The sequence below is a fragment of the Maylandia zebra genome, linkage group LG19 (assembly GCF_041146795.1).
Source record: "Maylandia zebra isolate NMK-2024a linkage group LG19, Mzebra_GT3a, whole genome shotgun sequence".
Lineage (NCBI taxonomy): Eukaryota > Metazoa > Chordata > Actinopteri > Cichliformes > Cichlidae > Maylandia > Maylandia zebra.
Window position 1 is genome coordinate 10,392,299 of NC_135185.1, and position 13,052 is coordinate 10,405,350.

General features: G+C 38.6%; 2 protein-coding genes and 1 long non-coding RNA gene across 3 annotated transcripts; 1 reads left to right on the forward strand and 2 right to left on the reverse strand.

The window, feature by feature from the left end:
* Nucleotides 1-2,534: 2,534 nt before the first annotated feature.
* Nucleotides 2,535-7,103, forward strand: LOC143413986 (uncharacterized). The gene is made up of 7 exons (XM_076877562.1): nucleotides 2,535-2,902; nucleotides 3,340-3,546; nucleotides 3,997-4,162; nucleotides 5,129-5,650; nucleotides 5,787-5,854; nucleotides 6,365-6,408; nucleotides 6,895-7,103. The coding sequence occupies exons 3-7, from the start codon at nucleotides 4,126-4,128 to the stop codon at nucleotides 6,944-6,946; spliced, it is 723 nt and encodes a 240-aa protein (XP_076733677.1). The 5' UTR covers nucleotides 2,535-2,902; nucleotides 3,340-3,546; nucleotides 3,997-4,125; the 3' UTR covers nucleotides 6,947-7,103.
* Nucleotides 7,104-9,706: 2,603 nt separating this feature from the next.
* On the reverse strand, nucleotides 9,707-10,255 carry LOC143413900 (uncharacterized). The gene is made up of 2 exons (XR_013094458.1): nucleotides 10,198-10,255; nucleotides 9,707-9,963 (listed from the first exon to the last, which is right to left on the reverse strand). It is a non-coding gene; the product is annotated as an uncharacterized LOC143413900 (long non-coding RNA).
* Nucleotides 10,256-10,416: 161 nt separating this feature from the next.
* LOC112432416 (uncharacterized) lies at nucleotides 10,417-13,013 on the reverse strand. The gene is made up of 8 exons (XM_076877864.1): nucleotides 12,863-13,013; nucleotides 12,674-12,767; nucleotides 11,910-12,273; nucleotides 11,531-11,814; nucleotides 11,316-11,430; nucleotides 10,844-10,945; nucleotides 10,475-10,642; nucleotides 10,417-10,430 (listed from the first exon to the last, which is right to left on the reverse strand). The coding sequence occupies exons 4-8, from the start codon at nucleotides 11,609-11,611 to the stop codon at nucleotides 10,417-10,419; spliced, it is 480 nt and encodes a 159-aa protein (XP_076733979.1). The 5' UTR covers nucleotides 11,612-11,814; nucleotides 11,910-12,273; nucleotides 12,674-12,767; nucleotides 12,863-13,013.
* Nucleotides 13,014-13,052: the final 39 nt, after the last annotated feature.

Sequence of the window (13,052 nt, forward strand, 5' to 3'; positions counted from 1 at the left end):
GTACGGATACGAGGATGTTTTAAATTTAATTCCCCCCTCAAATTGTATCCCCGTTCCCTTTTAGAAAACATTTTTAGAATATTGTCAGGAAGCAGGTTATTTATTGCTTTATATATAATTTGTGCTGTGAGAAAATGAACCAGATCTGTGAATTTTAGAATTTTTGATTTTAAGAATAGTGGATTTGTATGATCTCTGTAACCAGTTTTATGGATTATCCTTATGGCCCTTTTTTGTAATATAAAGATTGATGATAGCGAACATTTGTAAGTATTGCCCCAAACCTCTGCACAGTAATTCAAATACGGTGCAATCAGGGAACAATAGAGAATGTGGAGTGATTTGTGGTCCAGAATGTGTTTTACTTTACTCAAGATTGAGACACTTCTTGAAATTTTGTTATGTATATGATTTATATGAGACTTCCAGTTTAATTTATCATCTATAATCACACCAAGAAACTTATGTTCAAGTACTCTTTCAATTTCCACACCATCTACATGAATCTGCACTTGTGCATTTCTAAGGGAATTCCCAAATAAGATAATTTTAGTTTTACTTAGATTTAGCGATAGTTTGTTCCTGTTAAACCATTTTTTAATTTTGCACATTTCTGAAGTAATTGTATCCAGCAGCTCCTTTAGATTCCCCCCAGAACAAAAAATATTTGTGTCATCTGCAAATAATACTAATTTTAATATATCAGATGCCTTACAAATATCATTTATATAAATAATAAATATTTTTGGACCCAGTACAGAGCCTTGTGGAACACCACAAGCAATGTCCAAGCATGATGAGGAATGGACACCCAGCTTCACAAATTGTTTCCGGTCACTTAAATAATTTTTCACCCATTGCAGTACAACCCCCCTAATCCCATACCGTTCCAGTTTATTAATTAATATGTCATGATTGATTGTGTCGAATGCTTTCTTGAGATCCAGAAATACTCCAGCTGCATACTGGTTCTGATCTATAGCATTCGTAATCTCCTCAATTGATTCGATTAATGCCAGAGATGTTGATCTTTTTGATCTGAATCCATATTGACTGTCAGAGAGTAATTTATATTTATCTAAGAATTTGTCTAATCGTTTATTAAACAGGTTTTCTAGGATTTTGGAGAATTGTGGTAGTAAAGAAACAGGCCTGTAATTTGTGAAGTGGCGTCTATCCCCGGTTTTATACAGCGGCACAACTTTAGCTATTTTCATTTTGTTTGGCACTTTTCCCGTCTGAAATGATAAGTTGCAAATATATGTTAGAGGTCCTACAATTCCTTCAATGACCTTCTTGACGATTTTCATGTCAATATCATTACAATCAGTGGATGTTTTATATTTACACATGTGTACAATGTCAATTATTTCTTTTTCCTCCACTGATGTGAGGAACATTGAGTTAGGGTTCCTATCAATCAGGTTTTCACTACATTCTACTGATGGCAGTGACTCATGAATTTGTTCTGCCAGTTTTGGTCCAATATTTACAAAATAATGATTAAAGCTGTTGACCTTATCAGCAGTGTTTTCCATAATATTGCCATTATTGATAATGAATCCACATTTTTGCACAGATTTGGTCTTTTAAAGGCATGTGGTCCTGAACTTTTGATCAGCTGTAAAACAGTCTGTTTGAGTTTAAGTGATGTTTTCAATTAATTACACGCTCAAAAAATGTTTTGTCTCATTCTCATTTCTTCTTGTTGCACATTGAAGCTTTACTTGGAACCTTGTTAAGATCTAAACATGCAAAATATGATTTTTGACATTTTTCAGGTGGTCTTAAACTTTTGATCGGGACTGTATTTTCATTATTACGCAGATGAGAACCTGTTTTATTTATGTTATTTATCTTAATCACATAAATGTCTGAATGAATTGTATTTCTAAATTCAGAAAAAAACAAGGTTTTAAAATTTGTCCCTAAAAATCAGATTCTTAGTTTAGATCCAATTTCCCCTCCTTTCAGGACAACCCGTTCTCACTCCCGACGCGTAAAATAATGACGATTTGTCACGTCCCTTAACTTCTCATGCTGACGCCTAAGGTACCCTTCCACGTTTTTATGTGACGCTGTGGGTTGTCAATTCATTCCAATATGAACCCGCTCGCGGCGATCAGAGACGCTTCGAGCAGAGGCTCCAGCCATCCATTTACTCCAATAATAACCCCGTCACGGCGAAACATGACGCCGTGAAGCACAATCTAACTTGAGAACCGGGGACCCTCTCCGCGAACGGGTTTTTCTCCCTAATTTAATGCTTTCTTTTAATGACATCGTTAACATTTCTCAACAAAAACACGAAAGTATCACTGATAATTCAACAATAAAATCGCTTCATGTTGTGGCCATCACACAGTGTTTTCCAAACTGATTCACGATCTGAAAGTGCGCAGATTTAACGTACATAATCCTTTGTTAGGTTTATTATTTTCATTTCACACGTAAAACACATTTATAGATTCATTCACCACTCCTGCTAGTTTTGGATGCGCTTGGCTCCAACCAATCAGACCAATTTACGCAGACGCACTAATCCCGTAACTGCACACTACCCATAATCCTCAACCGCCGTCGCTATGGAAATGAAGATAACAACAGCTTGGTGCTACCCGTTATTCCTTTATTTACTCTAAAATAATAACCAGCGATAATACGAAATTAAACTGGCCCAGTGTTTAATTATGTAATTAAAAAATGCAAATTGTATTATTTTATTTTTTACAAATTGCAATATTTATCTACAGCGCGCCTTTAGCGACACGTCAACAGATCTTAAGCAAGGCGATTGGATGGTTTTTACTGCAATGCATCTTGGGAGTCGTAGTAAATGTATCTTTCAACTCACGGTCCTGCAGCGAAGTTTTCGACTGGACACGAGGCAGATCCTAGCTAAGTAAGTTGTGATAAACTGTGGGTAATTTGCATGTTCACTGAAATATTAATTTCAGTGATATTAAACTGATATTAAACTTGAAATGTTTTCACAGAGCAGTCTGTGTACCAAGAGAACTACTTCTGCAAAAGTTTATTTAAATTTTTTTGTGATGTATTCTCATGTGTAAGACACTTGCTTGGCCACCCAGCTAATGTTAGTACTGCTCTATTTTAGCAATGTATCTTTTCTGTAATCAATTCAGGGTTTTTTTTAACCCTATTCACGTAATTAACTCAATATTAATTACTTTAATCTCGTAATTGATTTTTTTCTTCTAAATATGGTGTAATACTGCCTCGTAATATAAGTTATTTCTTTGGTCATAAATTATTTTTGTAATCGTTTCACCAAAACAGACCTGAAATAATCCCTACATGTTCCATTTTCATTTGCAGAAATGACAAAGCCAAAAACCAAACCATGCCCTTCCTGTCAGGCCCCAAACACCTGCAACAGGAAGACATGCAGTGGATGCCTGGGCAGCCTGAACCTAAAGGAGGGATTGAAAAAAAAACAAGAACAGTTTAAAAACAGTAACTGGGCTGCCTCTGTTAAAAAAAAACAGAAATGCGAGCAGGGTGGTTAATTCAGCCCAGTTGTCAGTAAGTTTAAAAGTTCTGATCTAATAAGTGGTTGGTCTGGTAGACAATTCTTTATTAATCACAGTTGTCAATGTTTTCTTGTATATCATGAAGTAAGAAACTAACAAGACATGTATATACACATAAAATATTAATTTATAAAAGAGCATAAATAAAAAAGTTATTCACATCAGAATAACATCATCACACTAAAGACATCAAACTAGAAAAAACTTGTTAAAAACTATTTTTATTCAAGCTACTTCTGATTTTTAATTTAATCGGCTATTAACTGAGAGACAAAACATTTCAAGATGGATTTTATCATACATTTACAGGTTTGGTCACCATAAATACTTTTTAACTATCGACAACAATAAAACAACAAAGATGTGAAACTTAAAGGTTTGTTATACATCAATTTGCTTACATGAAAGACTGGCTGCATGTTTTTCTTTGTTGTTCTTGCAGGTTTCAAAGCTACATGCCCTGGGCTACCAACCAATTCTGTTTCTTGGACAGTTTGACCGTAAGGGCCGTATAGTAGGGGATGTGATCACTCAGATCGAACCAGCAGAAGGTGCTGCACGTGACATCCTCATGAAGATGAGGAAGCTTTATGAACACCTTCTGAGAAGTAAGATATGCTTTGTCCATTATCTGTAACCAGGTGTCCTTATCAGGTAGCCTATCCTAGCTGTCTTTGGGTGATACTCATGGTACACCCTAGATAAGAAGGCAGATCATCACGGGGTACATAGAGACAAACAAGATGGTGAGGATGAGGATAGTTAACAGTCACCAGCTATTCTGTTCTACTCTACTCTATTCTGTTCTATTCTATTATTCAGCCAAGGTTCAGACCAGTAACCTTCTTGCTGTGAGGTGACAGCTGCCCTACGTGTCCTGTTGCTAACATGAAAATAGTGTTATATCTGCCTTATTACCTCCCCATGTGTCGGTCACATCACCAAAGCTAGCCATACTGAACCTCTGGTGTTACCCACCTGAACAATTTTGTATGTGTGTGTGTATAGTATGGTCTTTCACACTCATGTATATACAAATGTAATTTTAAAAATCTTCACGAAAACCAGACCTGATAATTCTCTTCGAGACTTTCTAGTATAACAAATGTTATATAATGTTACCAATATGAACACCAAGATTCTTAAATAACTTATATACTTCTTAAGAGGTTACCTGATTACCTCCCTGAGGTAGTTAGCATCACCATTGTACAAAACTCCTAAGTCACAGTACTAGCTTGAAGTGTCAAATGTTATTCACTACAAAGTCAGGAAAGTAGTGTCATCAGAGGAAAAAGTCATTATCTATCTGGATTTATAGTCACACTCATTAATTTATTAATGTATAATGTAGAAAAGCACTACAGATGTCACACTACCCTAGAGGGCACTTGTACTGAATTATTTGGGTCAGTGAGTGTGCGAGATGACTTATTTGATGCCAATATTTACCAGTTGTATCTTTAGTAAAAACTTAACTGAAAACATGCAAATCACTACTTATTATGTGTTTATGTGTACTGTACATTTTTTCAACCCATTTTAATGAATGTTTAATATTTAAAATTTTTCAGAATTACAAGCTTCACCTCCTGCTAAAAGTTCTACACCAGCAGCTGGACCATCCTCTGCTGACAGTGTCGATGCTGGACCAGTCCCAGACCCAGAGGCTCTAAACGAGGAATTTATTCTTCATTTAGAGCCTGTACCAACATCTTCCCTCTGTCAGCCTCCTGCATCCTCCTCTCCATCTCTGCTTCCTCCTGCATCCTCCTCTCCATCTCTGCTTCCTCCTGCATCCTCCTCTCCATCTCTGCTTCCTCCTGCATCCTCCTCTCCATCTCTGCTTCCTCCTGCATCCTCCTCTTCATCTCTGCTTTCTCCTGCATCCTCCTCTCCATCTCTGCTTCATCCTGCATCCTCCTCTCCATCTCTGCTTCCTCCTGCATCCTCCTCTCCATCTCTGCTTCCTCCTGCATCCTCCTCTTCATCTCTGCTTTCTCCTGCATCCTCCTCTCCATCTCCACATCCTGCATCTCCCTCAATTTCTACGGTGTACACCTCGGATGTCCCAAACAAAAAAAGGACAAGGAAAGGTTAGACGTTATGGTATTGTAAATGTACGAAACACATGACATGTTCGTTAAGTTTGTTAAGATTTCTTTTTCTTAATTTTTGCATTTTTTCCAGTTTTACAGAACTCATGTAAATATTTCATTTGTTATTTTTCAGAATGCCGAAAACACCGTACACAGAAGATTTTCAAATATGAAGAGATAGTAGACAGGAGATTTGTAAATGTAAGTAATTTAGCCCGCTGTTGTGCAGATTTGTTTGCGTCTTTGGACTTCCCGGATTTGAACTGTGCCTGACTGAATATCCATAAGCTTTTGTATTTGATGAATCTACACTAATTCAGCCACTGAGTCAGGATTTCACTCCAAATAGGACATTAAATAATAACAGACCACCTGATACGACTTGGTCATGCTGCCTTCCTGATGTTTACGTTCTTTAAAGTCCTCCTGACATCATGCTCAGAAGGAGTGATTGATGTGGAGGTGCTCCTTCCCATTCAGTAACATCTGCTTCAGTTAGTTTTGCTTGTGAGCCACAATGTAAGCAGTGTTGCTTTGCTGACATGCACTCGATGCTGGCAGTACAAGCATTGTAGTGGTTCTTATGTTTTTGTAAACTAATTGTATAATATATTGAGCCATTCAATAGTACACAAATGTTTATAAGCTCCTTTTTGTATGCAACTTGCATGTCTTTCTTAATTAATTGTTTGTTTATATCATGTTTTTCAGGAAAAAGAAGAAGTTAAAGTCAAGTGGAAGCCTTGCTCAACATGGTATGTAGTAACAACTTTGTTGGACGGGAACAGACATTCATATTGTTGATAAATAGTTATCAACTCAATTTGAATTCATGTATTTGGACTAAAGTAAATTGGGAGCTTTTAGCTATCGAGCTCCTCTTCTGTGAGGAGCTTGATAGCTGTCCACCTCCAAAGTCCATTATGAGTTTTTGGAGGTGGACATGGTCAACACTTTTAAGAGTAGGCATAAGACTTTACTTCTTTATAGAGCTTATAGTTAGGGCTGGTTCAGCAGGTTCCAATGGATCGTGGCTGCTGCTGTGGTCCTGCTTGACATCTACTACATATATTAATACTCTCTGACTTGATTTGATTAATTTATATTACAATGAAGGTGTATAAAGCATGACATGAATATAGAAGATATTTCATCCTAAAAAATTGTCATATGTCACAACCTAAATTGTCCTATTTTGTGTGTGGTTGTCGTTGTTGTTTGTTATGTTTTTCTCCTGACAGTGGCAAAGTGTGGGATGACACATGGGAACCTGCGCAGTTTTACACACAGTAAACCAGGCACCACAGGTCGCAGAGATCGCACAGTTCACAGCTTGTAGTTCAGCATAAAAGTTCAAAATAAAATATTTACTATACATTTCAACCAGTGTCAGTCTCTGTTTCACTCTCTAATTGTGGCTTAAGTACCTAACATATTCATGAATCTGATCGATCAATAATATCTTCCCTGCACTCGACATCTCATAGTTTTACATATCAGCCAACATTATTGTCTACATCCTCATAAATATAGAAGTGACTTGCTTATTATAACATATTACAAGGTAAAGTAATACTGCACTGCACGTATAGTGAGTAACACCTACTGTGTATGGGAGCCTAAAGCAAAGTTAACTGCACCAGTACCAGCTTCAGAACATATTGTATATTATATGTTTCTACCTTTTTGTAATGTGTCATGTTTAGATGCAGTGACAATTGCACATTTGGAGTTGTGGTCATATGTGGTCTTTATATACAGGGTATTAAAAAAAATTGACATTTTTTGCTATTTTTCTTGTTTGTTTGCACAATATTATTGTGTACATATTACATATGTAACATTATTGTTAATATTATTATTAGATATCAAAGATACAATTTGATTGAGGGTTTTCCTGTCATAATTTCAATAAAAATGCAATTACACACGTAAACAATAGGATCAAAATAAACTTTTAAAAAGTCTGTTGATCAAATGCTGATTTTCAAAACATTCTAGAGGAAAACAGAGATAAAATAATCTGAACAGTAACAGTGATTGTGGATGATGATGGAGGCTTCAATGGATTATTCTGTTTCAATCAATAGGTTTGTATCTATGACAATAATTTGATAAGTTTAACAGGTTGGTTTAGGCCTGGCAATACAGCAAATATTCACAAACTTTTGTTTTTGAAGAATGTTTATCTTTTTTGGGATGAAGCTATCTGGCAAAATGAGACAACCCTTTTAACCTAATCTTTATGTCTTTTTTGTGGCTATGATACTGGATTTTGGTTTGATGCATATGCAGGTTACAGCTGGGGAATGGCAGTATGTTGTGGATTGATTTGGCATGTTCAACCACTGTTACACCAAACTCTCTCACTTATAACATGATGAAGGCCTCTTACTCAGTGTCATGGATTTTCTATACTTTTGGGGACACAGGGCCAAAGTCTGAGGCAATAAGTCAGATCAAAGAAGGCAATGATTCTAAAATGGGAGTTTACTTATGTCATTATATATATCCAGGAATATGTGCCAGAGGATAGTTGTCATGAAATCAATATTAAATCAAAGTATTCCTTAATGACCACAGCTGGCATGAGTTCTCCAAAGCTGCCTGCTGTCTCAGGATCTGTCTCCAAAAAGGACCAGGGAGCGCTAACATGTTATGTTCTAAACTGATGAAGAAAATGCACATTAAACATAGTATAAACTTACTGAGTGAAGTAATGTCAAGAGGATTCCTTTAGCTCCTATTGGGTTGGTTCCTTGATCAATGCAATACAGAATCATTAATCTGGTTTTATGTAATGTCCTCAAAACATGTCAAAATGAGGCTCACTAGTCTGTGTGGCCTCCACATGCCTGTATGACCTCCCTACAACATCTGGGCATGCTCCTGATGAAGTGGCAGATGCTCTCCTGATGGATCTCCTCCCAGACTCCAGGACTAAAGCATCTGCCCACTCCTGGACATTTTGTGGTGCAGTTGGTGGATGGAGCGAGACATAATGTCCCAGATGTCCTCAATTGGATTCAGTTCTGGGGAATGGGCGGGCCAGTCCACAGCATCAATGCCTTCGTCTTGCAGGAACTGCTGACACACTCCAGCCACATGAGGTCTAGGATTGTCTTGCATGAGGAGGAACCCGGGGCCAACCGCACCAGCATATGGTCTCACAAGGGGTCTGAGGATCTCATCTCAGTACCTAATGGCAGTCAGGCTACCTCTGCCGAACACATGGAGGGCTGTGCAGCTCCCCAAAGAAATGCCACCCCACACCAAAACTGACCCACTGCCAAACTCATGCTGGAGGATGTTGCAGGAAGCAGAAGGTTCTCCACAGCGTCTCCAGACTGTCACAAGTGCTCAGTGTGAACCTGCTTTCATCTGTGAGGAGCACAGGGCGCCAGTGGCAAAGTTTCCAATCTTTGTGTTGTCTGGCAAATGCCAAACATACGGCACTGTGTTGGGCTGTAAGCACAACCCCACCTGTGGACGTCGGGCCCTCATACCACCCTCATGGAGTCCATTTCTGACCGTTTGAGCAGACGTGCACATTTGTGGCCTGCTGGAGGTCATTTTGCACAGCTCTGGCCTTTCTTTCCTACCCCACAGTACCTTCCCTTACCATTTGTTTCCTACTCTTTTACTTCTTCTTTGATGACGGTTGTCTTTCTAGATAAGCAATTTCATTTGCTCTGGGGCGAGTCAATGGCTCGGGTGCATTCTGGGACTGTCAGTTCACCAGTGTGCTGGCATGCTTCTTAACAAACACACCACTACAGCAAACATCTCAATTGTACTTGTTGATTTCTTGGACAAAACACTGAACAAAAAATGTACTTGTGAGTGTGCTGCCTGGTGCTTTTAAATTTTGTGATTATTTGAGCAGCCCAGAAAGCATCCCATGAATTAAATTATGTTATCGTATCTGAACATGTGCACGAGTCATTAACTTAGATGGGAAATAATGATTCAGGGTAAACAACTGCACCAAGGAAATTCCATTTTTCTTCTCAAAATGTAAAATGTCTGTTGAAAAATCACATTGAACAGAGATGTGATTAACTTTTTATTTTACCAAACATAACATCAATGATGACACAATCAGTCTTCATCAGAAGTGCTCAAATCACTCTCAGTGGCATCGTCTGGAATGTCCTCCTCCGAGTCCATTTCCAGGAGTGGTTGGTGGCTGAGGATTCTCTTGTACACGTCCTTTACTTTGAGCATTTCAGCTTTCAGTTCACTTTGTTTTTTTAAAACCAGGCTACAGAGTCCCTTCTGTGCATCCTCCGACATGCCAACAAAGGAGGCTGTAAAAAGAACAAAACAAATAAATATGAGAAAAGTAAAAAAAACAAACAACAAAAAAACATCACCTCATAAACACAAGGAATTAGGATGCTGTAATTAAACATTTTTTTAAAAGGGAGAAGGCAGTGTTAGCTAGCAATCTAGATATAGGTAAAAGATCCAGTAAGACTTTAGCATCTGCTCTTATTTTCAATCGATTCATCAAAAAATTAATAAATAAATAAAGTGCTTACAGTCTGAGGAGATTGTCCCCAACACCACAGAACGCATTCGCAACACTGTCCAGTGATGCTGCATCTCCCTGCAAAGGATCATCTCCTCCTCTCTCAGGCGCCTCACAGCCATCACCTTCTCAAAGACCTCTTTGTCCGGAGGTCAGCAGCAGCTACAGTTTAACAACATCAGATGGGAAAACATAGCAGCATATTATGATTCAAGAACAAAACATTCAACTACTGCTCAGATACTGGGAGTTTGTTTAAAAAGGATATTTAGAAATCAAGAGCTTACGTTCACTTGTGCTCTGCCAGGGCCAAATATCGGTCTGCATGAGGGCATCACTGGATACGATTTGCTTTGTTGGTTCAGCGAGCTTGTTGTAGTCGTCAACAGCAGCCGCCAAGCGTTTCTTCTCAACTAAGATGACCTTGCGAATTCTGTGTCGCCTCTTGTTGCTATCTGTAAATAATCATAAAAAATTCACACCTTCACATAATGTATATAGTTTCATTTTAATCTACACTCATCAATTTGTTTGCTAGAACAAATCACATCCAGCTTAAACAAACCTGGATCTGATTTGATTCTGTTTACAAAGTAGCTGCACAAGCTGTACAAACTGAGCATCAAACGGTCCGTTTCAAAGAAACTGGGACGTACCATTTTGTCTGTAAAGACTTTGTGTTCGCACTCTGATGATGACGACAAGCTCCTCTATTCGTGCCTGCAACGCTCCAAGGCTGCCATCAGTTAGATCACTTTCTAAGTGAGAGGAATATTAATCAGAATACAGGATGAGTAACAGTCACCAAACTACAGTGGACTCTGTAATCACTGACTTGATGACATTCATTATAAGACATCTGGAGCCTTCATGTGCTGCTATCTCATGATGATCATGAGATAACAAGTATGTTGGTGTTCAGGTTTATAAAACCAACTAGTACGACATCATTTCAACCCAGGTTCTATCCAATTTGATGAAACGCAACAACTCTGCCATAAATTTGCTTTTACAAGGCTTATTTTTCATTGTTTGTTGACACTGTCAGAAAGATCTTAACTCTAAGTTCTTTAATGAGGCCATGGTGGGTCCTATTGTTATACATGAGTGCATTATATTGAGACTCACCTTCAGCCCATTTCTGCACATCGGCCACCCATTGCTGCAGTGTGTCGTCATCCACACCCAGCTCATTTCTGGTCGCATTCAGGCTCTCCACTTGTTCTCTAAGGATCCTTATGATCTAAGAATGCATTCATAAATGTCATTCATATTGACATTAAAAGAGTACTGGTGTTTTCCCCCATTACCACACACATTAAAATGGGTGTTGAAAAAATGACCTTTAGATATCGCTGGCTCAAAGTGCGGCCCAGTTGTTCCACTTTCCTTTTGTTCCACCCCAAAGCCAGGAGGGTCAGCATGTCTGTTCGCCCTGCATTTCAGTTAGTATACAAATTAGAATTAATGAGCAGGAGACTGAGTGGAATCTCAGACACGGACACACACCTGCTTTAGACATGTACTTCGTTGTGATGGCCGCCCTAGAAAGGAAACTGTTTACTTGTTCCACCTCTTCTCCAACTGTTGAACCGGCCCCATCCTGAAACGCACCTCCCCATTTGATCTATGGAAAGGAGGTCACAATACATGACTGCTGAATTCATTCAACCTTATAACAAAATGTCTCAAACTAATCCAAAACTACAAGCTGCAGTATACCTCGCATTTCCAAGTGTGAGCCTTTGCATGCATGACGGAGAGAAAAGGACGCATTGACAAGAGGTTCCTCAGCTCAGGGCACTGCTGAGCCACCTTGGTTAAATAGGGGAAATATTTACAGGCCACATCGGAGCAAAGGAACGTAATATGTCCTGGGATGCTAGCTGCCAACTTCCTCTGGAGAAAAAGGGGGTAAGCAAAGATCTCCCCTCGAAACATGTTCAATGCAGCTAAGAGGACTCCGTGGCGACAAACAGCTATTTCCACGCCCTCCTCATCCAACTTCCCAGTGGACTTTTTGGACGACTCCTTTGCTGCAGTCCAAGATGAAGATCCGCACAACCCTTTCCCCGGGACCTATACACTCAAAGATTTTAACATAAAAGATATGACATGATTAAGCCCTATCAGGGACAAACTTTTTAAAACAAATGCATAACAATTAGCTGAATTAGCCTCGAGTCACACAAGACCTCAGATCTCCCCAGGACAGCACTGATAACACAAAATAAAAATCATGTTGTTTTTTTTAAATACACATGGTGACAAAATTAAGTAAACATTAAGATAAAGTAAAGTAAATAGTATTACGACAACACCAAGAGAAAAATAAAAAAAAATATCGACCCATCCATATATGTCTACACACACACACACACACACACACACACACACACACGTATGTGTATATGGTTACGGCATTAACGTCATTTTAACAAGAGTAACGCTAACAGCACTAATATATATATATATGTGTATCTTACATGATTTGTGTGTCTCTGGATGTATTTCACAAACTCAGCAACTTCCTCATCTTTTTCAATGAAGACACCTTCAAAGTTCCCCTGCTCTGAAGTGCTGAACGAACACAGTGACAGTTGTTTGAAAAGAAACATTAAAATACATTTTTCTACAAATCCATATTTGACTTATGTACACAATGCATAACGTACCTTGCATTAGACTGAAAGCGATAAAGCTTGCGGTTTCCATCAACTGAGACGGCAAGCATGTCTGGAGTGCAGGCAGGGCAGCTAAAGCATGGCTCCTTGCACATCCTGTCCACCTCAAACTTTACAGCACTCCACTCCAAGAAACTTTTACTGAAGGCATCAGCTGATATTCGGCCATTCTTTTACATAG